The sequence below is a fragment of the Penicillium subrubescens genome, assembly GCF_028828155.1.
Source record: "Penicillium subrubescens strain IBT 31985 chromosome Unknown utg000006l_segment0_segment0, whole genome shotgun sequence".
In the NCBI taxonomy this organism is placed as follows: Eukaryota; Fungi; Ascomycota; class Eurotiomycetes; order Eurotiales; family Aspergillaceae; genus Penicillium; species Penicillium subrubescens.
The window spans coordinates 1,273,579-1,295,891 of record NW_026643156.1 but is presented as its reverse complement, the minus strand read 5'-3'; the positions used below and the strand labels follow the sequence as shown (position 1 = coordinate 1,295,891).

The 22,313-nt window shown below is 38.3% G+C and overlaps 2 protein-coding genes across 2 annotated transcripts; both read left to right on the top strand.

Annotated features, from left to right (window-relative positions):
• Window positions 1-647: 647 nt before the first annotated feature.
• On the top strand, window positions 648-902 carry N7473_008993 (uncharacterized protein; the record flags this gene model as incomplete). Its single annotated transcript, XM_057154932.1, has 1 exon — window positions 648-902. The coding sequence occupies one exon, from the start codon at window positions 648-650 to the stop codon at window positions 900-902; it is 255 nt and encodes an 84-aa protein (XP_057006062.1).
• A 5,927-nt stretch (window positions 903-6,829) lies between these two features.
• N7473_008992 (ankyrin repeat domain-containing protein) lies at window positions 6,830-7,692 on the top strand (the record flags this gene model as incomplete). The annotated part of the gene is made up of 2 exons (XM_057154931.1): window positions 6,830-7,143; window positions 7,197-7,692. The coding sequence occupies 2 exons, from the start codon at window positions 6,830-6,832 to the stop codon at window positions 7,690-7,692; spliced, it is 810 nt and encodes a 269-aa protein (XP_057006061.1).
• Between the last annotated feature and the right edge of the window lie 14,621 nt (window positions 7,693-22,313).

Below are 22,313 nucleotides of genomic sequence, written 5' to 3'. Positions count from 1 at the left end.
AATACAGGGAGGGTTCGGTACCTCTTTAATAGAGGGAGTAAAACAGGTCCTTAGTGCTATTTCTCCTAGGTAATCGAAGAAGAAGAAACAGAAATTATAAGGATATACTCTATAAGTTAGGATAGAGGCCTGTTAATTACATCAGATCAAGAATGGATTGGGGCCGGAGACGCCGTGAGAATACTTTCTAAATGATAGTGGGGCTGAGACATGTGAAAATGTTGGCGTTGCGGGTGAATACTCCGTACCCAGTTTATCCGAGCTGTTTGATAAATCAATCCGTGGATGACCAAGGAAATTAGTATGATCGGAGCAGTATCCGCCTTCGCGCACCCACCGCTTTCGCTTATGGGTGCGCCCACAATCTCCGTCATTACGCAATCCCCGTCACCTTGAAATTTGTATGGCCTCACCATACAAAAGGTACAGTGATGTTCCATAAGTTTTTAACACACCCTAGACCCACATCTCCTACCGCCTGCTTAATTAGCCTACCGCCTACCTAATACGCGCTGATAGAAACCGCTCCAAATCGGCGCGTCGCGTAAGAATCACCATTTTATGCAATATTTCCACAGGCAGCTTTACAAACTATCTACTAGTTTCTACTATACACTACCTACTGCTATCTATCCGTTTTAATTGATATGGCTCGATCAAAGGAGCTTACACCTACCCTGCGCGCTCGCATATGCGAACTGCACGATATTGGCTGGGGTTATCGCCGCATTCAGAAGCGATATCCCTGGATTCCCCTCTCGACGGTGCGATATACGATTATCAAAGAGGCAGAGAGACGTGACGGTGTCTCGAAGCCACGCAAAGGCCGCCCAAAGAAGCTTACTGAGGCTGATAAAGAGCGAATTATCAAGGTTATCGATGAGAACCCTCGCGTTACCTAGGAAGATCTGCTTACTGAGGTCGATCATAAAGTGAAATACGCCTCAATTCGACGCCTACTTAACGCTGAAAATATGCGTAAATAGCGCTGCAACTGGCGGCCTTACCTTGAAGAGATTCACGCGGCGAAACGACTTCAATAGGCTTATAGATATCGCTTATTTACACCTGCTGACTGGGCCCGTGTTTATTGGTCTGATGAGTGTACTGTTGAGCGAGGCATTGGTATACGTCGTGAATAGACCTTTACGCGCCCTCGAGATCAAGCGCGTGAGGGCCAATGCCAGGGTTTACTACACCGTGGGAAGCAGGTTAAGTAGATGTTTTGGGCTGCTTTCTCGGCTACTCGACGCACCGGTTTAATACCCCTTTTCGGCGATCCTGAATCAGAGAGAGGGGGTGTTAATCGATTCGTGATAGAAGAACTATATCGTCGAGTCTTACCTACCCTTTTGCCCGCTGAAGATGGGATTTTTATGCATGATAATGCATCTACTTACACTGCATACGTTGTGCGTGATGCATTACAAGAGATGGAGATTGAAGTGATGGTTTGGCCGCCTCATTCGCCTGATCTAAATCCAATTGAAAACCTCTGGGCCCTCCTAAAAGCAGAGATCTATAAGATTCGACCTGATCTACTGCACATGAAGAATAATGATGAGACTAAGCGAATCCTGGTGGAAACTGCGCAGATTGCATGGCAAAATATCGATATGCGCCACCTAGAACACCTTTCTGAGACCATGCCTAATCGGGTGCAAGCTATAATCGAGTCTGATGGGTGGTATACGCCTTACTAGGCCTCCTGTATGCGTGCGTGGCTAGACATCTAGTGATTTATCAATTTCATGGAGTTTTGGCGGAGGTTTTGCGACCGGCAGAATATTATGTAATTAGGGGGTGTGGGGCTATGTGTTAAAAACTTATGGAACATGACTGTACGTAGACATTGACATCTCCCACGGGACTCCCACCGTGGGACCTGGGACTTCCCGCCGTGGACGGGAGTTGGGACTAAGCTTTAGTCCCATGGGCGGGACTAGAAGGGCCGTGGGACTCCCATGGGAGTATGGGACTTCCCACGGGACTGTAAACAGTGCAAACAGTTAAGTCCTGCCACTTGCATAAATTGTGCGCTTTTCCTAGTATTTTTAAGTATTACACTTACCATATTACTCTAGATAGCTCTACAGATCCTTGATAGAGACTCAATAAAAGATAGGAAATGTAAGTTTATTCGTATGTTACATCGTAGTCATCTAAATTTCTTGGACGTTTCCTTGCCCTTCCAGACGTCCGCATTTGACTGTAGCTCTCCTTATCCTGTGGCAAAGGGGGTAGTTGAGGTTCAGTCTCATCTTCTTCTCTATAGGAATCCACACTCTTTCGTCTCTTTCCTAGAGCTCGCTGGCTACGTTGGGATGCAGCGGATAGTATATAGGCGTCGAAAGGAACGGAGTTTACCTTATGTATCTTATCTTCAGCCTCATCTTCACCTTCACCTTCATCTTCATCTTTATCTTCGTCTTCGTCTTCATCCTTATCCTCTTCATTGTCGCTGATTGGAACCGGGGTAAACTAGCCCAGTTTTGCCTCTCTTCGTAGCGCTGCTTGCTGTCTCTCTTCGGCGGTAGGCTCTTCCTCCTCGTCGGATTCACCTGTAATATCTGTTGTATCAAGATCAAACTCGGAGATACAGCGATACATTATGAGGTCTTGTACAGTGGTCTCGTTAAGACGACCCCGTCGATAGTGGCATACGTCACGAGCAGAGTTAAAAAGACGCTCCACACCAGCACCGCTAGCAGGGATAGTAAATATATCGCGTGCTATGCTTGCGAGTGTAGGATATTGATGCTTATGCTCCCTCCAGAAGTCACAGGGATTCTTGTTTAATGTGCCTGTTAAAGAAACGTTAGAATAAAAAACAAGCGGATATTCGAATAGAAGAAATATACCACTATTAAGATAATATGTAAGCTCATCGTCAAATACAGGGCTAGTTCGTTTTTCTTGGGACTGGGAGGGCTCGGAAGGGTTATCATCCAAGAGCAGTTCAATGTCATCCTTCTGCTGGGTAGAAGGTCGGCTAAACTATGACTGCTCTGTCTCCTTTTGGCGCTGTTGGTAGGGCTCGAGGTATTTTTCTATATAGCCTCGGTAGGTCTTGCGCCATTAGTAGTTATTATCGGACTATTCACGCTTCGAGAAGAATTGCAGCTTGTACCGCGGCGCAAGGATAGTGCTGATTGCATAGAGATTACCATAAGCGTCAGTCTGGCTATAATAGTCAGAGAGCTTTTGACGGCCTGCTTTAAGCGCCCTACGCATAGTTGCCTTCCAAGGAACCCGTTTCCGCTTCAGTTGGCTAATAGAGAAGTCAAAATGGTCAAACAGCTTATTGTAGATTCTAAAGATCTGATGGATTGTAATATCTTTGATCTTAGAGATAGCCGTGGTCCACTAATGAAAGGGTTGGGTGATACAAAGAAGGTAGTCAACCTGCCGCCACTCTTCAGTGTTTAGTTTAAACTGAGGATAGTTATGCTCACTGCAGTACTCATCATACGCCTTTAAGAGCCGCTTAGCGCGCTGAAGCATAAGGAATGTTGAATTCCACCGCGTTTTGACATCCTGGATAGGGAGAAGCTTTAGTTCTTTACTTTGAAGGTTCAAGAACGCTTCTCGGCGCTAAGAACTAGCGTTAACACCTATAGCTAGGCCACGGACCTAATATTAATAAGTAGATAGGTCTTTAAAAGATAAGATAAACTGATAGATATAAGGTAAGACTTACTTTTGCAAGAGTATAGATAATACCTCGCTTTCGAAGGTGTTTCAGGGACATATCCTGTTCAGCTGACCACTGCCGATCTATACTCTCATTCTTTGGGTTGAGCTTCATCATCGTGAGGAGATCCTTTAGGCTGAGTTGGATAACATGCGCTAAACAAGGAATTCGGACAATTGGTATATAGTTTGGAAGATCTAGGGCTTGCATTGACGTCTGTATGCTACCAACCAGAGTATTGTTATTCGATGCGTTATTAGTCGTAACAGCAAGCACCCGATCTATAATCTGATGCTCTTGTAGGCATTCTAATAGAACCTGGCTTAGATTAACACCGGAGTGCTTTCCATATAAGGGTTCAAAGCCTAGAAGGATCTCCCGGTACTCCCAGTTTTGGTCGAGGAAGTAACCAGTAATTGCTATAAAGGCCTATTGAAATAGAGATATCCAACAATCAAGAGCAATTGAAAGCTTCGTATTTGGTGGGAGGTCTGATAGGATACGATACTGATCTTCTTGCACGATCTTTCGAAGACGACGTCGAGCAGTTCGAGGGGTAAGGAGTGTAGGGTTTGACGTAGCTAGCCGAGCTATTGATATAAGGTCGGCAAGGTCTTTATGCGCAAGGATTTGAAAAGGAAGGTTTGATTTAGTGATAAATCTGACCTGACATCGTTTCTATTGCTCCTCACTGAAAGATAGCTTCGAACGTGATGTGTTTTCGGCCTAGATTAGAAGAGTATATTATTAGTTTACTAGAGTTAAACAGTGGAATATTTATATTACTATGTATTCGATTAATTACTGTAGTGTCTTCTGCCTTGCTGTATTATTTGTAGCTTTGATGTATGTTCCAGCCATGAAGTGGCGATTCATAGAATTAGTCCCGTTCGCAGTTCGCCCTGGGTGTGGAATAGTTTTTCCATATCTTCGGCACATAACCATTGCCTCGCCGGTGATATAGTTGGCCACTTAGTCAAAATGCTGCCAGATCTCAGCGGAGTGCTTTGTATCCTATCGCATCTTCTTTTGACGTGATCCTATCGTTATCGCAGCCTCAGTCTGTAACTACCAGATCACAAAGTCGTTTTTATTCATTTCGGTATATTTAACCCAGGGCTTCTTCCGATCAGAACCAAACCGCTCAAGGGTAGAAGGAAGAGTAAGAGGAGGTGTAAACTCAGAGGAGAGCGTAGGATATTAAGTTCGTTGATAATATGAACTCCCTGCTACGAAGGAGCTATCATCTAATTCGATATCGGTAAGGGGGGTCTATAGGATCACTCTGATAGAGAGGAGGAGGGCCCAGCGTCAGAAAATTGGCTGAATTGAGATATAGTTAAAGAAGAGAAGAGTGTGTAGCTAGGGGAGTTGAAAGAGAAAGGACTTTACCTTATAGAGAATTAGTAGTTGCGACCGGAGGAATTCAATAATATCCAGGGTGAATTCAGCTGAAAGATACAGTTGATCTATTATAATTGATAAGGAGACCCATAGTAGGCACTCTTCCGATTGGTTAGTCCCGTGGGAAACTCCCATACTCCCATAGGAAATCCCATAGGACCTTGTAGTCCCATTGATTTTCGGTCAGACCACGCCCCCCGACTTTCAAATTAGATAAAAAATATTTCACCTATATTTCAAACTGCTATTTCTGCACCCTCTTATATTACAAACTTACTAGTTTTGAATGTGAGATAGAAATTAGATAGCGTATACTACTATAAACACTTCTGATTAGCTAGCTTTCTTTTAAATAGAGCAGCATTAGTATTAAACAAAGAGATCTCGTTAGGGATGGTGCTGCGGTACTGACATAGAATATATATTTCCTGCTCTATATATTTCATCTACCGACATATCTTCTAAAATAATCATCCAGTGATTAAAATACTTTAAAAAAGATAGGAATCTTTAATTTCCAATACCTAATTAGCTATATACAATTAGATTTCATAAAATTTCCTAAGGAATATAGCTGAGTTAAGGGAGATGTTAAAGTAGTATACAAAACACTGTTTAATAACAGTAAAAAATTCAGATGAATCATCATTTTATCCATCCTATTCGGGAAAATAATGCAAAAATATGAGCTTGGCGGGACTCATAGGAGTCCCGTGGGACTCCCATGGGCGAACTAAGAGACTTGGTCCCGTGGGATTGATGGGACTAAGGTCATGGTCCCGTGGGAGTGGGACTAAATTTTTACTAGTCCCATGGGAGATGTCAATGTCTAACTGTACGTACCTCCGGATTTTGCAATTACTCAAATATCTTAACCCTAACTTTTTATTTCTCCCTAGTTCTACTTCATATCAATAAAACTTTATTTATTTTTGTATATTTCTACTATCTTATATAGAATTAATTAGGATCTAGAAAGATAACGTAATTTTCTATTTCTTTTTCGCCTAACAAAAATTTACTATGAGAGAATTTTTAACCCTCTTTATATCTACTATTACTAGAGTAAATTATTATTATCCTTAATATAAACAGATTTAGTACTAAATTACTATGCTATTATATAAAATCTAAGTCCCTTCTTATAAGATACTAAGATATTCGAGTAAATGTAAAACCAGGAGGTACGTACCTTTTGTATGGTGAGGCCATACAAATTTCAAAGTGACAGGGATTGCGGAATGACGGGGATTGCGGGCGCATCCATAAGCGAAAGCGGTGGGTGCGCGAAGGCACGGATAAAACTGGGCTTCTCGCCTTCAAACTACCTGGCCCCATATATTTAGTTCAAGCTAGTCAAAGCCACGGGTAGTTCCTAACTGTCTAAAGACTCTATACTAAAATAATGTATAGTAATGCACGAAGTTTCCGAAGGGTGGCGCGATCATAAGCATCAATTGGCTCGGGCGGAGCGTTATTCTCGACCAACTTCCAAGGGTCCACTTATACTAACAGACCAGCCGTTCTCTACATAATTCCATGTCTGTGCCCCTTCGGTCCTACTACCTCCGGCGCCCCCACATCGCTTCTCCATATACAGATCTCGTTTGGCGGCTACCACACGTTTTGATAATTTGCGGAATCTCACCAGCGCTACCCTAAGCTCAATCCAGTCTCTTTACAATCTTCGCATTCAATCTTCACATCTAAAGAATCCATATCGCCGGCACCATGACACTCAAAGATCCCTTTGTGGAGGCCTTTCTTGATGCTTGTTACGAGGGTGACCTATCAAAGACCCAGGAAGCCATCGCCAGCGGGCGACTAACTTCCGAAGAGCTCGACGAAGGGCTCGCTGAGGCCACTGCAATGGTGCATACTGACCTCGTGCCGGTGCTCTTCGACGCTGGCGCTAGCGTGTCTACTAAATCAGTGGCCGCTCTCCGTGGGGACAGTAGCCGACAACACCCGACCATTGTTCGCCTGTTCTTCGATCATGGCCTTGATCCTAACGCAACCGATTCCAGTGGCGACCCTATTCTTGCGTACGTATTAGCTATTTTACTGTATATCTGAATCGAGGTCTAACCCACAATAGCTTCATAGAAGATCCCGAATGCGCTCGTGAATTCCTCTCACGGGGCGCTGATTCTAACCGCGTCGACTCCCGGGGGGCACCCACCTTCCTTACTGCTATTTATTGCCTTCGAGAAGATGACACCACTCTACTTGATCTGTATCTCGAATATGGTGCGCGGTTGAAATCGGAACACCTCTTTTATGCCGTGGGTCGGCGCGTGGCTGGATCACAGTTCAAGACTTCCTTCCTTCTTGGAAAGGGCCTCGATCCGAATGCATCCCACCCTAGATGGGGCACTCTCCTGCATTGCGCTATCCGTAATGCCCAGACGAGCGCTATCAAAGTACTACTAGATGCGGGAGCAGATCTCACAGCACGATCACAAGGCACAAATTTCCATGGCCAAACCCCCTCAGAGGCGGCCGAGTGGCTGCAAAATCCCGACACTAAGTCGGCTATCCTGACCCTCCTCCGTTCTGCAATCTCTGGAAAAGACCGCGATGCAAGCTCTTAAATAAATAAATACCTGTCATAATAGTTTTATATCTAAACGGGTAGATATCAGGATGGTACACGACGCTCCGTTGTATCAATCATCAGATCGACTATCCTCTATACCAGTCTCGCAAATATTATTTAACTACGTAGAAGAGCCTAAGAAAGTGAATTGCGATCTATTCCGTAAGTGTCCTTGTAGCGAATGTACGGGAGTACTCCGTGGAAGGCTATTGCCCACAGCTGTTGGAGTGCTCTTCAACTTTCAACCAGGTAACAAGAACAGGCTGGGCTATTTGCAGACCAACATACCTAAGCAGTACTAGTAACCGGGGAATTGCTACAGACACGGCACGTTTTGCTAGCAGCACGGCACATTAGGTAATATCCGCTTTACATAATCAATTTCGCCTAATAGTAACCGAGGGAGAAACTAAGCGAGCTCCACTCCCAACGAAAACAAAATATGAAATCTATTGCTATTATTTGCTTCGAAGCGAAGAAGTATGTTGGAAAGTGGGGCCGAACCCCTGCTAAGATTTATGCCAAGACAACCCTGGACTAAGATTATGCCAAGGCCATGCCAATGCAATAGTCCATATCGATTCTCCATTATAACCCCTCTTTTCCGGGATGTCATGACTCAAGCCGCTATCACTAGCTAGCCTTGTCTCTGTTTAGCCCCGGGTGTGTATTCTGAAAGTGGAACGTGCATTCCCTATCACAAATTCGATCAATTCAACCGAGGACAGGGAGGGAATAGTAAGAATAACCACCAAGAACAACATTTCTTCCGGCTAGGGCTCGTGGGTTTATCCATCCTTGCAAACTAAATTAAGGATGCTGTTATCACTCTCCCAACAAAACTTATCCTCTCTCTGCTTGTACAATCCTCATTCAATTCACTGGAAATACAAACACCCTACCGTCAAGCGCATTATTGGTCGAGAACGCTTCATTAGTAGGATCGGCGGAAGTACAGGGACGGGGAAGGGACGGAGGCCGTGGGAGGAACTGAGGCGACGAAACCACGATACAGTCGAGCGGCCGGAAGTGTACTAATAGAAGAACGAGCGGCAGGTGTGCGGGGAGATATACCCAAGGTCGAGAAAGCAGGAAAGGCGGAAAGAATGAAAACCGAAGGATATAAAGGAAAGAGCCCCTAGTAGGCCGGAGGGGGGATACACTCGCGACCGCGGGGGCAGGATGGGTGGAAGAACGAAGAATATAAGGGAAATGGGCCACGGTAGCAGGTTTGCGCCATCGTGACTTGGCCTGCGGCCGGGCCCATTCAGCGGAGTGAAGTGAGGCCATTTTTGGCGCCCTCGCAAAGCGTCCAAGTTCAGGGAACCTTTGACGGAGGCAACTGAATTGCTGGGGTCTCTTTTACGGGTGGGTCTGGCTGGTGCGTGGTGGTAGCGTGACGGAGGCGTGTCGAGAAAGTGAGGTCACGTGTTACCAAACGACGGCCGAAAAAGGCGTCGACTGACGCCGAAAGAGGCAGCCATTTGGTAAACCCAAATTGTATGCTAGTAATATAGGGGATACAAGAGTGTTAGGAAACTCGTTGTTCTTTCTATTTAATAAGATAGTTAATATCTTATTATCGTATTGTGTAGTAGTGGATATCCGATTAGTCCGATATATATTGCTTATCTATACGCTTAGTGCAGGGTATCGTATATCTATATATTAATATACCCCCTTAGCTCTTGATATAAGGGCAAAGTAAGAGCTGAATAAGATAATACAGAGGAAGAAGGGAAAGAAGGGTCCTTCTATTAAGTAGGGAGGATTTCTATACCTAGCTATTAAACGAAAACGGTATATTTTTTAGCAGAAAAGCGCTTAGTGAGTCTATTAGCTAGTATTTTAGCTAATTTAATCTATTTAATTCGTAGCTGTTTCGCCTGAACTTCCTAGCGAATCTAAAGTTAATTAATATTAATATAGCGAAGCTTAATTTAAAAGGAGGATTTCTCTTATATAAGCAGGTTAACTGTCTGCTTATTATTATATTAAATCGTATCTAATTAGTTAGGGTTAAATTAGATAAAGGAAAAGAGGCGTTTAATCTAATATAGCTACTTAGCTACGTAGCTAATCGTAAGCAATTCGGCTTTAGTTATTAATATAGTAATAGTCTTCTACTTACGCGATTTCTATTTAATTAGGCCTCTAAATAGGCAGAAGATAAATCCTTTAGAGCTCTTTCGATTAAGATTATCGGTAAAGCTTATATTTAAGGTAGTAGTAAAGATAGAAGCTCTTATTTCACTATCGAAACAGAGAGAAAGGTATTTTGTCTAATATAGGTAGGAATTAGATAATTAATAGCTTCTAAGTACTTCTTATTACAGCGAGTAAGCGATTTTGCTAGTAATTAGTTAGCGAATATAGTATCCGGCCGGGTCTAAACAGTAGGGAATAAGGTTAATCTATATTCTTGTTGTTATAGCTTTATATACTTCGGATTAATTAGTTCTAATAAGATTAGATTAAGTTTTTAGGTAATTAGTAGTAATATATTAATAGGCTTATTATTGTTTAGTAGGTTAAATCAGGTAGTTATCTTTTTAATATACGCTACTTAATTAAGCTAGGTCTTTCGTTTTAATTAGTCTTGTATAATTCGAATACTAATAAATTAGGTTAATTCGCTATAGTCTTTTATTTACTAAGCGTATATACTCTTACTTCGATAATAGGTAGTAAGGAAATCGTTAATAAATACTATAATAACCATACGATTATTAGTGTAAAGAGTAGGGTTATTAGGGCACAATTAAAATCTAAGTAAGAGAAGTATCTCTTTAATATTATCTTCCTATCTCTTACTAGCGATTCGTAGACTATATACTGCCTTATATAGGCGAAGAATTATCGATTTCTTGCCTAATCTAGGTAGATATTAGTAGTAAACTTCTTCTTTTAGCGAGCTATTTAAGAATGTATTAACTATATCTATCTAAAAGGTTTTAAGGTTATATTATATAATAATCGTAATTAGTATACGAAAGGTTCTAGTAGTAAGGGTACTAGTATAAGCGTCTTAATTGTTAGGGATTTAGGTATTACCTTATACGTATAAGCGTACTTTAAATTGTGTAAGATAGCCTAATTTATCTGATTTATAGGTAAATACCTATCTTATAGGGATTAATTAGTAGCGAGGGTACTCTAATTAATCTAAACCTTTATAATTTATCTAATATATATATAATAAGGTTTATATTAATTAGTTTAAATATATATATATCTAGTAGCTTATTAAATTTAATTTGTATAGCTTAGCGAAATTAGCTTTTAAAAGGGTAGCTAATTAAGTAATAATAGCTAGAAGGTAGTATAGGGATTAATAAAATTAGTACCTTTAATTACTTACTTTAGTCTAGTAGGAAGGCCTACGTAAGTAAAGTAAGGTTAATATAAGGGCGTTTAACCTTATCTAGGACTTAGCTAGTATCTAAATCGGATTGTTATTACTTTAATATAGAGAGGGGTTCGTAGTTAGAAGGGTCGAAGTTAGTATTATTAATTAGTATAATAGGCTGTATCTAGCTAGATTATCTAGTATCGTCGATATTAGACATAGATTCGTCTGCTTTTAGATTAAGTAGAGAAGTAAGCGGTTAGTCTCTAAGGATTTCGTTATAATCGCTTAGAATAGTATCGTTTTAATTAGAAGTAAGCTGAATATAAGGCGAATATAAGGTTTTAGAAGGCTAAGAGGGTATAGCAGGATCTATATTAGCTGCTATAAGGCTTCTACCCCTTAGATCTTACTATATTGTCTAGACTAGAATATCTATATCGTTAAGGATTCTTGTTATTTCTTTATCGTTAAGAGTAGTAATCAGCTGTAATAGATTGCTATCTTTATAGATACGAATCCTTTGATTAGGTAATAAGGAATCGTAGAATTCGTTTTCGTTAAATTGTATATCTTATATACAAATTGTCGGATTTACGGGGTCAGCATAAATCCTTCGGCGTGTATAAGCAAGCGAGTGTACACGGTTGGTCAAATCAGTATACGATTGGTGAAGAATCGTATAGGTTAAGTCAGGTCGTACGATTCGGCTTAGAATCAGAAGTTAACTTATAATAGAAGAATGCTCTAACTTCATCACAATCATTAAACTTGATTTAACTAGCTATAGAAAACAGGCAGTATTTATAACTTTATGAAATTAAGGCAATACGTCAGACTAGAATCTTATAGAAATCAAGAGAAATAGAGTGTTGAAGCTCTTTCGTTATATATGTAATCTATTGATGTCAATCGTTGAAGATCGTTGTTACGTAGACGTTCCGTCGTATTCTGTTAAGTTCGATAGTATAGGCTTATATACCCACTTATATCGATATACCCCCTTAGCTCTTAATATAAGGTCAAAGTGAGAGCTGAATAAGAGATATTAGAAGGGGATTTTTCTGTAGGTAAGATCTCTATACCTAGCTATTAAACAAAGGCAGTATATTTTTCCGCAGATAAACGCTTCGTGAGGCTGTCGGCTATTATTTCGGCTGATTTAACCTATTCAATTCGCAATCGTCTAGCTTGGACTTCCTAGCGAATCTAAAGCTAGTGGATATTAATATAACGAAGTTTAGTCTGAAATGTTGATTTCTCGCGCGTAAGTAAATTAACTGTCTGCTGATTATCGTATTCGATTATATCTAATTAGTTAGTTTCGAATTAGATAAAGGAAAAGAGGCGTTTGATCTAATATAGCTACTTAGCCGCGTAGCTAATAGCTAGTAATTCGGCTTCTGTAGTCGACGTAATAATAGTCTTCTGCTTACGCGATTTCTATTTAATTAGGCTACTAAATAGGTAGAAGATAAATCCTTTAGAGCTCTTTCGGTTAGGATTGTTAGCAAAGCTTGTATCTGAGGCGGTAGTAAAGATAGAAGCTCTTATTTCGCTGTTAAAGCAGAGCGAAAGGTATCTTGTAGTATAAAGATATAGTATTAGATAGTCGATAGCTACTAAATACTTCTTATTATAGCGAGTAAGCGATTTAGCTAGCAATTAGTTAGCAAATACAGTATCTAGTCTAGTCTAATCAGCAGGGAAAAGGGTAGATCTATACTTTTGTTGATATAGCTTAATAATCTTCGGGTCGATTAGTTCTATCAGAATTAGATTAAGCTTTTGTGTAGCTAGAAGTAGTAGTTTTAGGGCTTTCTAGCTGTTTAGCAGGTTAAATCTAGCAGCTATCTTTTTAATATAGGCTGCTTGATTTAGCTAGATCTTTCGTTTTAATCGATTACGTACGATTCGAATATTAATAAACTGTGTTAGTTCGCCGCAATCTTTTATTTCGAATCGTTCTGAGAGTAGTCTTTTGATTTACTAAGCGTATAAACTCTTACTTTTGTGATAGGCAGCAAGGAAATCGTCGACGAATACTATAATAATTATACGATTATTAGTATAAAGGGCAGGGTTATTAGGGTAAGGTTTAAATCTAAGTAAGAGTAGTATCTCTTTAATATTATCTTCCTATCGCTTACTAGCGATTTGTAGGCTATATACTGCCTTATATAGGCGTAAAACTATCGATTTCCTGCTTAATCCTAGGGGATATCGGCAGTAAACTTCTTCCTTTAGCGAGCTGTTTAGGAAAGTATTAACAGTATCTATCTGAAAGGTCTTAAGGTTAAATTGTGTGATAATCGCGATAAGCGTGCGAAACGTTCTAGCTATAAGTGTGCTAATACAAGCGTCTTAGTCGTTAGGAACTTATATATCTCTATGTATACATAAGCGAGCTTTAAAGCGTATGAGATAGCCTGATTTGTCTGATTTATAAGCGAATACCTATTGTATTAAGATAAACTAGTAGCAGGGGTAGTCTGATTAGTTAATTCCTTTACAATTCGTCTAATATACGTGTGTAATTAGATATACGCTTATTAGTTTAAATATACGTATATCTATAAGCTTATTGAATTTAATCTGTATAGCTTAACGAAATTAGCTCTTGAAAGGGTAGCTAGCTAGCTGATTGTAGCCGGATAGTATAGGTGGAATAGAGGATATTAGAATTTTTGGCTGCTTTTGTATACTTTGGTCTAGCAGGAAGGCCTATATAAACGCTATAAGGTTAATATAAGGGCGCTTAGCTTTACTATAGTCTTAGCTAGTATCTGAATTAGAACGTAGGCGTTTAGTCGATATTAGTAGTTCGTAACCGGAAGGGTCGAAATTAGTGTTATTAATAAGCACAAAAGGCTGTATCTAGTTAGATTAGCTAGTGTCTTTAATATTAGAAGGGTCTGATTAGTCAGATTAGTCGAATCTGTCTGCTTTTAGATTAAGTAGGGGAGTAGGCGGTTGGTCTCTAAGGATTTCGTTATAATCGTTAGGATCAGAAGTAAGCTGAAAGTAAGGCGAATATAAGGTTTCGGAAGGCTAAGAGGGTATAGCAGGATCTAAATTAGCTGTCGTACTAGGGCTTCTACCCCCTAGATTATACTATAGGGAAGCAATTAGTATATCGATATCGTTAAGGATCTTCAGCGTTTCTTTATTATCGAGTATATCAATCGGTTGTGAAAGGTCTTCTTTATAGACGCGAATCCTTTGATTAGGCAATAAGGTATCGTAGAATTCGTTCTCGTTGAATTGTATATCTTGTGTACGAATCACTCAGCGATTAGAGGGTATCTAAATTCGTTAAATATTATATGCTTTATAGCCTACTAGGTAGCTGATAGCTACGCGTAGCGCTAGCTTAGCTAGTCTAGGAAGCTTATTAATACGTATATACGCTTTGTATCTGAAGATTTGTATATTCGAAAGGTTAGGTTTAGCTTATAGCTAATATAGTGTATTATCGCCTAGATAGGCTACGAGTGCTTTATAGGGCGATTGCTAGTTGATTAACGGTGTAGTATACGATTTTAAATATAAATAGCTGTTTTAGCTGCTTTAGGCTATAGATAGCTTAGTAGGTTTATATCAATCGTTATCTACCTAGCTATCTTTGATATTAATACACTATATCGTTCAGCGTAGCTATTTTAATTAGGCTAATAGGGCGGAGTAGTCTCTAGCTTAATTCCGCGAGCGGTTACTTATTAATTAAAGAAGTCGGATAGTACTTTTTCGTTATCTAAATACACTATAAGGACGCTTAGGTTAAATTAGTTTCGTACGAAATCGATTTAGTTAGAAAGCGATTATATTGAATAAGTCTTCGAAGGAAGGTCTTACGCTAGCTAATATTTAGTTATTAGATCGACCGAATATAACAGGTAGGACGTTTTTGTGAGCGATTACTCGAAGTGAATAAGGTCTTAGTATAGCGATTCGAACAGTCGATTATATTGTATCGGTAATCGAGAGATTTAACGTAGTAAATTAGCTAGTTTGTATACTTCGTAATAGCTAATAGGCAAAGATATATCTTTGATAGTGATATTTAATAAGTGCTGTAGTAGTCGTGCTATAACGTTGTGGCTAATATAGCCTAATCGTCGGTGCTATTAGTTAATAGTTCTATCTAGCGGCTTCTTTGTGTATAAAGATAGGGTAATCTTATCGAATTAGCTAGTAATATTATTATTAAGTAAATCGGAAGTGAGAGATAGCTAAGAGATAGGTAAAGGAAGGGAAACGTAATTAGCAGAGTGTCCGGTAGTAGATATTTTGTCCTATTTGATTAAATAAATACCTGATTTTGTATTTAATTAGTATATTAGCGTGCTATCCTTCTCCTCTAGCGTATAATCTTTGCTATTTAGATAGATTCTAGCGCTTATAGCTCTTTCTGCAGAAATTAGGTTAATATAGAATCTAGGGTAATATATAATATACTTTAAGGGAAAACTAGTTCTATTAAGAGATTGTGTTAGCTTTAAGATAAGCTCTCTATATCCGAGGATAGTAGTCTTAGTATTTCCTACTATAATAGAGGAGACGACTAGCCTATAGTTTAATAGTAGATCTCTGTTATTCGTAATATAGATAAATACTCTAGTATTATAGTACTAGGTGTTATTTTTCTTAGCTAGGATCTAAATCGTGCTTATAGCTTTCCTATTATTAGCTCAGAAGAGGTCTTTAGCTTACTGTTTCGGGATATAGGCAGAGAAAGTATCCCTAGTCGTTATTTCTTCGTCTAGTAGAGCTTGCTCTAGCTCGCGCTTATATGTATACTTCTAGTTACCCGATTTAGCTAGCTTTTAATGTCTTTTAACCGTAAAGTCGTATATAGTCTTAAATATAGGTGATAATTCGTAAATCCTTTAGAAGGTCTGTTAAATTTCTTCGTCTAGCTGCTAGCCCTTAGGCCTAGCGCGTAGGTTAATATATAGGTATCTGTTGAAATCGTGGTTGCTGTTATTAGGTAGACCCTAGTAAGGGTAGGTGCCCTTTCGGCGTAGTTTCGGTGGCTTTTTGTTACTATCGTTATTATTATCGGGCCCTCGGCCCTGATAGGTTGTATAAGTAATCTGCTGTCTGCTTTTACTAGTAGACGACGGTAGGGCTGATCGATATTAGTCGATAAATTAATTAACTAGCTCTGTTAAAGTAGGCTGCTTTATCTCTTAAAGGATAGTGTTATACTAGAACGTATAGAAGCTTTGATTGTATAGTTGAATAGCCTCTAGGAAATTATAAATTGCTGATAAGGGATCTTAGAACTAGGTAATATTAGCCTGTTCGCCGTCGGCTTAGTAAATCACCTATTTCTGGTATTATATAGCTAGATTAGAAGGCTTAGTAGGTAGCGTTTAGCGCTTTAATACGTCCTAATCGTGTAGGATTTAGCGGTTCTTCGATTAGCTTAATAGAGCGAACGTAGTACGAAGCTTTATAATAGCTTTACGTAGGGATAGGCCGTTAACGATTTGCCTTCCCTTAGGCGTAAGTAATAAGCGAATACCTTACTTTAGCAATTCGATTATATGTATATAGCGAAGGTAGTCTGATTTCGACGACTTATACTCGCTTAGCAGAATCTTGTAGATTGATAGCTAATTAGGTGTAAGATTAATCAGGCGTATAGGTTGTTCGTCTGAAGTGAACGTATTCGATAGTCGTTTAACTATATCAGATATCTGTAGCTTTATCGGCTCCTACGGAGGTATAGCAGGCTGTTCGTTAGGGTTAGTGTATTTCTATACACTATTCGATAGTGTATAATCTTGTATAGCAGTGTACTAAGGGATCTAGTGCGCGTAGTACTTTAAAGGGTAGTTAAGCTAGGTGGCTTGAATATTAGTCGAATCTATCACTTATCAAGCGAAAGTGATAGATAGGTGAGACGAAAGTAAGAGATAGATCAGAGAAGAGTGAATCCGAAAGCTTTAGCAATAGGCTACAGCGATCGGGCTTATAACTGTCGGATTTACGGGGTCAGCATAAATCCTTCGGCGTGTATAAGCAAGCGAGTGTATACGGTTGGTCAAATTAGTATACGATTGGTGAAGAATCGTATAGGTTAAGTCAGGTCGTACGATTCGGCTTAGAATCAGAAGTTAACTTATAATAGAAGAATGCTCTAACTTCATCACAATTATTAAACTTGATTCAACTAGCTATAGAAAACAGGCAGTATTTATAACTTTATGAAATTAAGGCAATACGTCAGACTAGAATCTTATAGAAATCAAGAGAAATAGAGTGTTGAAGCTCTTTCGTTATATATGTAATCTATTGATGTCAATCGTTGAAGATCGTTGTTACGTAGACGTTCCGTCGTATTCTGTTAAGTTCGATAGCATAGGCTTATATACCTACTTATGTCGACACAAATCACTTAACGATTAGAGGGTATCTAAATTCGCTAAATATTATATACTTTATAGCCTACTAGATAGCTAATAGCTACGCTTAGCGCTAGCTTAGCTAGTCTAAGAAGCTTATTAATATATACGTATACTTTGTATCCGAAGATTTGTATATTCGAAAGGTTAGGTTTAGCTTATAGCTAATATAGGGTATTATCGCCTAGATAGGCTGTAAGTGCTTTATATAGCGATTGCTAGTTAATTAAGTAGTATAGTATACGATTTTGAATATAAATAGCTATCTTAGCTGCTTCTAGCTAAAGATAGCTTAGTAAGTTTATATTAATCGTTATCTACCTAGCTATCTTTGATATTAATACACTATATTATTTAGCGTAGCTATTTTGATTAGGCTAATAGGGTAGAGTAGTCTCTAGCTTAATTCCGCGAGTAGTTACTTACTAATTAAAGAAGTCGGATAATACTTTTTCGTTATCTGAATACACTATAAGGACGCTTAGGTTAAATTAGTTTCGTACGAAATCGATTTGATTAGAAAGGGATTATATTAAATTAGTCTTTAAAGAGAGGTCTTACGCTAGCTAATATTTAGTTATAGGATTAACCGAATATAATAGATAGGAAGTTTTCGTAAGCGATTACTCGAAGTGAATAAGGTCCTAGTACAGAGATTCGAACGGTCGATTATATCGTATTAGTAATCGAGAGACTTAACGTAGTAAATTAGCTAGTTTATATACTTTATAATAGCTAATAGGCAAAGATATATCTTTAATTATAATATTTGATATATACTCTAATAGGCGTAATATAATATCGTAGCTAATATAGCCTAGTCTTCGGTGCTACTAATTAATTATACTATTAAGTTGTTTCTTTGTATATAAAGACAGTATAACCTTACTAAATTAGTTAGTAAGGGGAGATATATAATTATAGGAAGTATAAGTAAGAGATAAGTAAGAGATAGGTAAAGGAAGAGAGATATAATTAGTAATATAATACCCTATATCTATCGTTTTATCCTATTTAATTAGATATATATTAGATTTTGTATTTAATTAGCAGATAGGTATTCTATCTTTCTCTTTTAGTATATAGCTCTTACTATTAAGATAGATTCCTACGCTTATAATACGTTCTACTAATATTAGATTAATATAGAATCTAGGGTAGTACGTAATATACTTTAAAGGAAAGGTGCTTCTATTAAGAGATTTTGTTAAGATAACTATAAGCTCTCTATAGCTAAGGATTATAGTCTTAATATTTCTTACTATAACAGAGGAAATAACTAGCCTATAATTTAATAGTAAATCTCTATTATTCGTAATATAGATTAATACTCTAGTATTATAATACTATATATCGTTTTCTTAGTAGAGACCTAAATTATACTTATTACCTTATTATTATTACTTCGGAAGATATTATTAGTTTGTTCTCTCAGAATATATACTAAAAATATATCTCTTTTAGTCGATTTAGGCGATTCGTTTAATTCGGCTATTTTATCTAATTTAGATTTATCTAATTTTTAATACTTTTTAATTATATACTAGTAAGAATTTATATTATTGTTTAAATACTTACTAGGCCTTTCTACTAAGCTTCTAATCCTTTAGCTTAACTAGTAGGTTAATATAGCTATATTAATTAAAATCGTAATAGCTATTACTTAGTAGACCCTTATATAGGTAGTGTCAACATATGGATGTGCAATACCCCGCACTAAGTGTGTTGATAAGCAATACACATCGGACCAATCGGATAAACACCCCAGTGCACGACTATAAGCAATACGGTCGGACCAATCACATCAACACCACAGAGCACGACTATACAATACGATGAAAAGATATCAACTATCACATCATAACGCAAAGAACAACAAGTTTCCTAACACTCTTGTATGCCCCCATGTTATTCTGAGATTTTTATCAGTCTTTTCCTGTGACATTCTGCCATGTACCTAAAGTTATAAATACTGCCTGTTTCCCTAGTTAAATTGAACAAGTTTGACACCATTTCCACTCACGAATAGAGCTCAAGGCAATTCTGATTAAACTGTGTTGACCTTCCACTGTTCAACCTGTTCGCTGCCAACCTACCTCTATTACACTTTCGTCTCTCTTCCATAATCGTGGTATTCGATCGACCTGTGTGCGCCTCTAAGCACACCCCAGGGTTTATGCACACGGCGTAAATCCGACAGGTAGGTACCCTTACCCTTTCGGCCTAGTTTCGTTAGTATTTCTTTTGATTCGTTATTATAATTTCTACCTTAATAGGTTTAGTATATAATCTATTACCTATTATATATAGATAATATAATTAGTTGATATTATTTAATAAAGAGATTAACTAATTTAGTAAGTATAGGCTACTATAAGCCTTAAAGGATTGTATTACACTAGAATATATAGAAGCCTTAGTCGCTTAGTTAAATAGCCTCTAGGAAGTCGTAGACTAAAGCAAGAGGGTCTTAGAAGTAAGAGATATTAGCCTAACTTCCTTATAATTTATAAATAATCTACTTTTAGCCCTATATAGTAAGTTAAGAGGATTTAGATAGTAGCGCTTAGCGTATAATTTTATCTTAATTACGTAGGATTTAGCGATTCTTTGATTAGTCTAATTAAGTAAATATAGCGTATAGCTATATTGTGAGCAGGCTATGACGTATAGGAAGCAGGCTTAAATAGGTAGTAGAAGAATTACTATCTTGGATAAGATAGTATATATTCAGATTAGAGAATAAAAAGGGACTTAGAATTCCAATCACTCTGCTCAGTGATTTAGATTCCTTATATAATTGAGAAAGCGGGAGATTTGGGCAGATTTTATTGATGTCATTTAGTTCTGCTAGATTCTATATGACCTAGTTATAGTATCATATAGATCAGCTGATATCTAGTCTTGACATCATGAATATTTTAGTGGTTGCCACATAGAAGATTCTAGCAGATTCTATAGCTATCGATATGACATCATATTAGTCTATGTACGATATATATAATTACGTTACGTAGTGATAGGCTATTAATAATTCTTCTTCCTTCTAGTGTAAGAGATACTTAAATACTATACTTAAGTGATTAAATTAATTATATATGTTACTTAAAATCAGATCTAGACGAATTGTATTCGTTAAGAAGGATTCTATAGATAGATATTTAATTTAGTGTCAGATTAATTAGGTGTATAAGTAATAGTTTATTAGATATAAAGGTATTAGATAGCTACCTAGCTATATTAGATATCTATAGCTTTATCGGTTCATATAGCAGCGTAGTAGGTAGTTAATTAGGATTAGTATATTACTATACACTATTTTTTACTATATAGTCTTGTATAGTAGTAATCTAGGAGGTCTAGTATACGTAGCTTTTTAGTAGATATTTAGGCTAGGTAGCTTATAGATCGGTTAAATCTATTATTTATAAGATATAAGTGATAGAAAGACAAGGTGAAAGTGAAGGTAAAGTAAGATATCCGAAAGCTTTTAGTAAAGGGCTGCAGTAATCAGGCTTATAATTATCGGATTTACGCTATATATATAAACCCTAGGGCGTATACTTATAGGCGTATATAGGTCGATCGAATACTACGATTATAGAAGAGAGACGAAAGTGCAATAGAGGTGGGTCGGCAGCGAACAGGTTGAACAATGGAAGGTCAACACAGTTTAATCAGAATGGCCTTGAGCTCTATTCGTGAGTGGAAAGGGTGTCAAACTTATGATATTGTCGTCAAACTTATTCAATTTCACTGGGGAAACAGGCAGTATTTATAACTTTAGGTACATAGCAGACTGTCACAGGAAAAGACTGATGAAAATCCGAAATAACATGGGGGCATACGAGAGTGTTAGGAAACTCGTTCTTTCCATCCGATGCAATAGTTGATAATCAGCATCGTATATCATGAAGCGGTGTATCGGGGATACAGAATTATGCATCCGATTGCATTAGCGCGCATACGCATACATGCGCTCGCTTATTGCAGGGATATGCACACACACACATGTTGACAATATATATATTGCGACCTGTATCAGTAGATCAGTTTTAGTTGCCCTTTGGGCTTAGCCGCCCGGCGTTAACGAATTGTGTGTGTGTATGTGTGTGTGTGTGTGTAGATTAACTCACATTAAAACATAATATTCAAACCCATGAAATTAATGGTGAGCAGTCTGTTCAATGGAGATCCATATCCTGACAGTATTAAGAAACGTCGAACTTTCTCTTAAGCGTTCATTTTATCCTTGAGCCTCTTTGCAGCCTCCTGCTGTGCCTTGTCGAGAGCTTTTCTTTTTGCCGTCTCTACTTCTTGATCTTTGTTACAGCCTTCCTTTCTGCTTTGCTGGATTTTCTTCTTGCTTTCGCTTCATCCTTGAGTTTCTTTATGGCCTCCTGATGTGCCTTGAGGCATTTCTTTTTGCTTTTATTTCATCCCTGAGCCTGTTCACTGTCTCCAATTCAGTGTTGATATCTTCAGGTGGGATCACAGTTGAAGTAGAGTCAGCCGTTTCAACTATTCTTTTCTCTTCAGTCCCTGCATTATTCTCTCCCCCTATTTTGTCGAAAAGCGAATATAATCAACCAAATAATATGAGTATCTAATTACCCCGCAATCAGGTGATTGATCAAGTTGACTGAGGAGCCAATCCCCTCGATCTCCTGATACTGTATATATTGACTGAAATGGATTTTACGATACTTTCCTGTCTGTTCTTGGAATAAGTCGTGGGTACGCAGCTCCAGCGTATTTTGCTCGTACTTTTTTTTCCCGTGAAAAGAGGGCCCCTTATCACTGATCAGAGAGCCTGGGAGACTTTGGTGGGATGTATTCTATTTCAGGTACGTT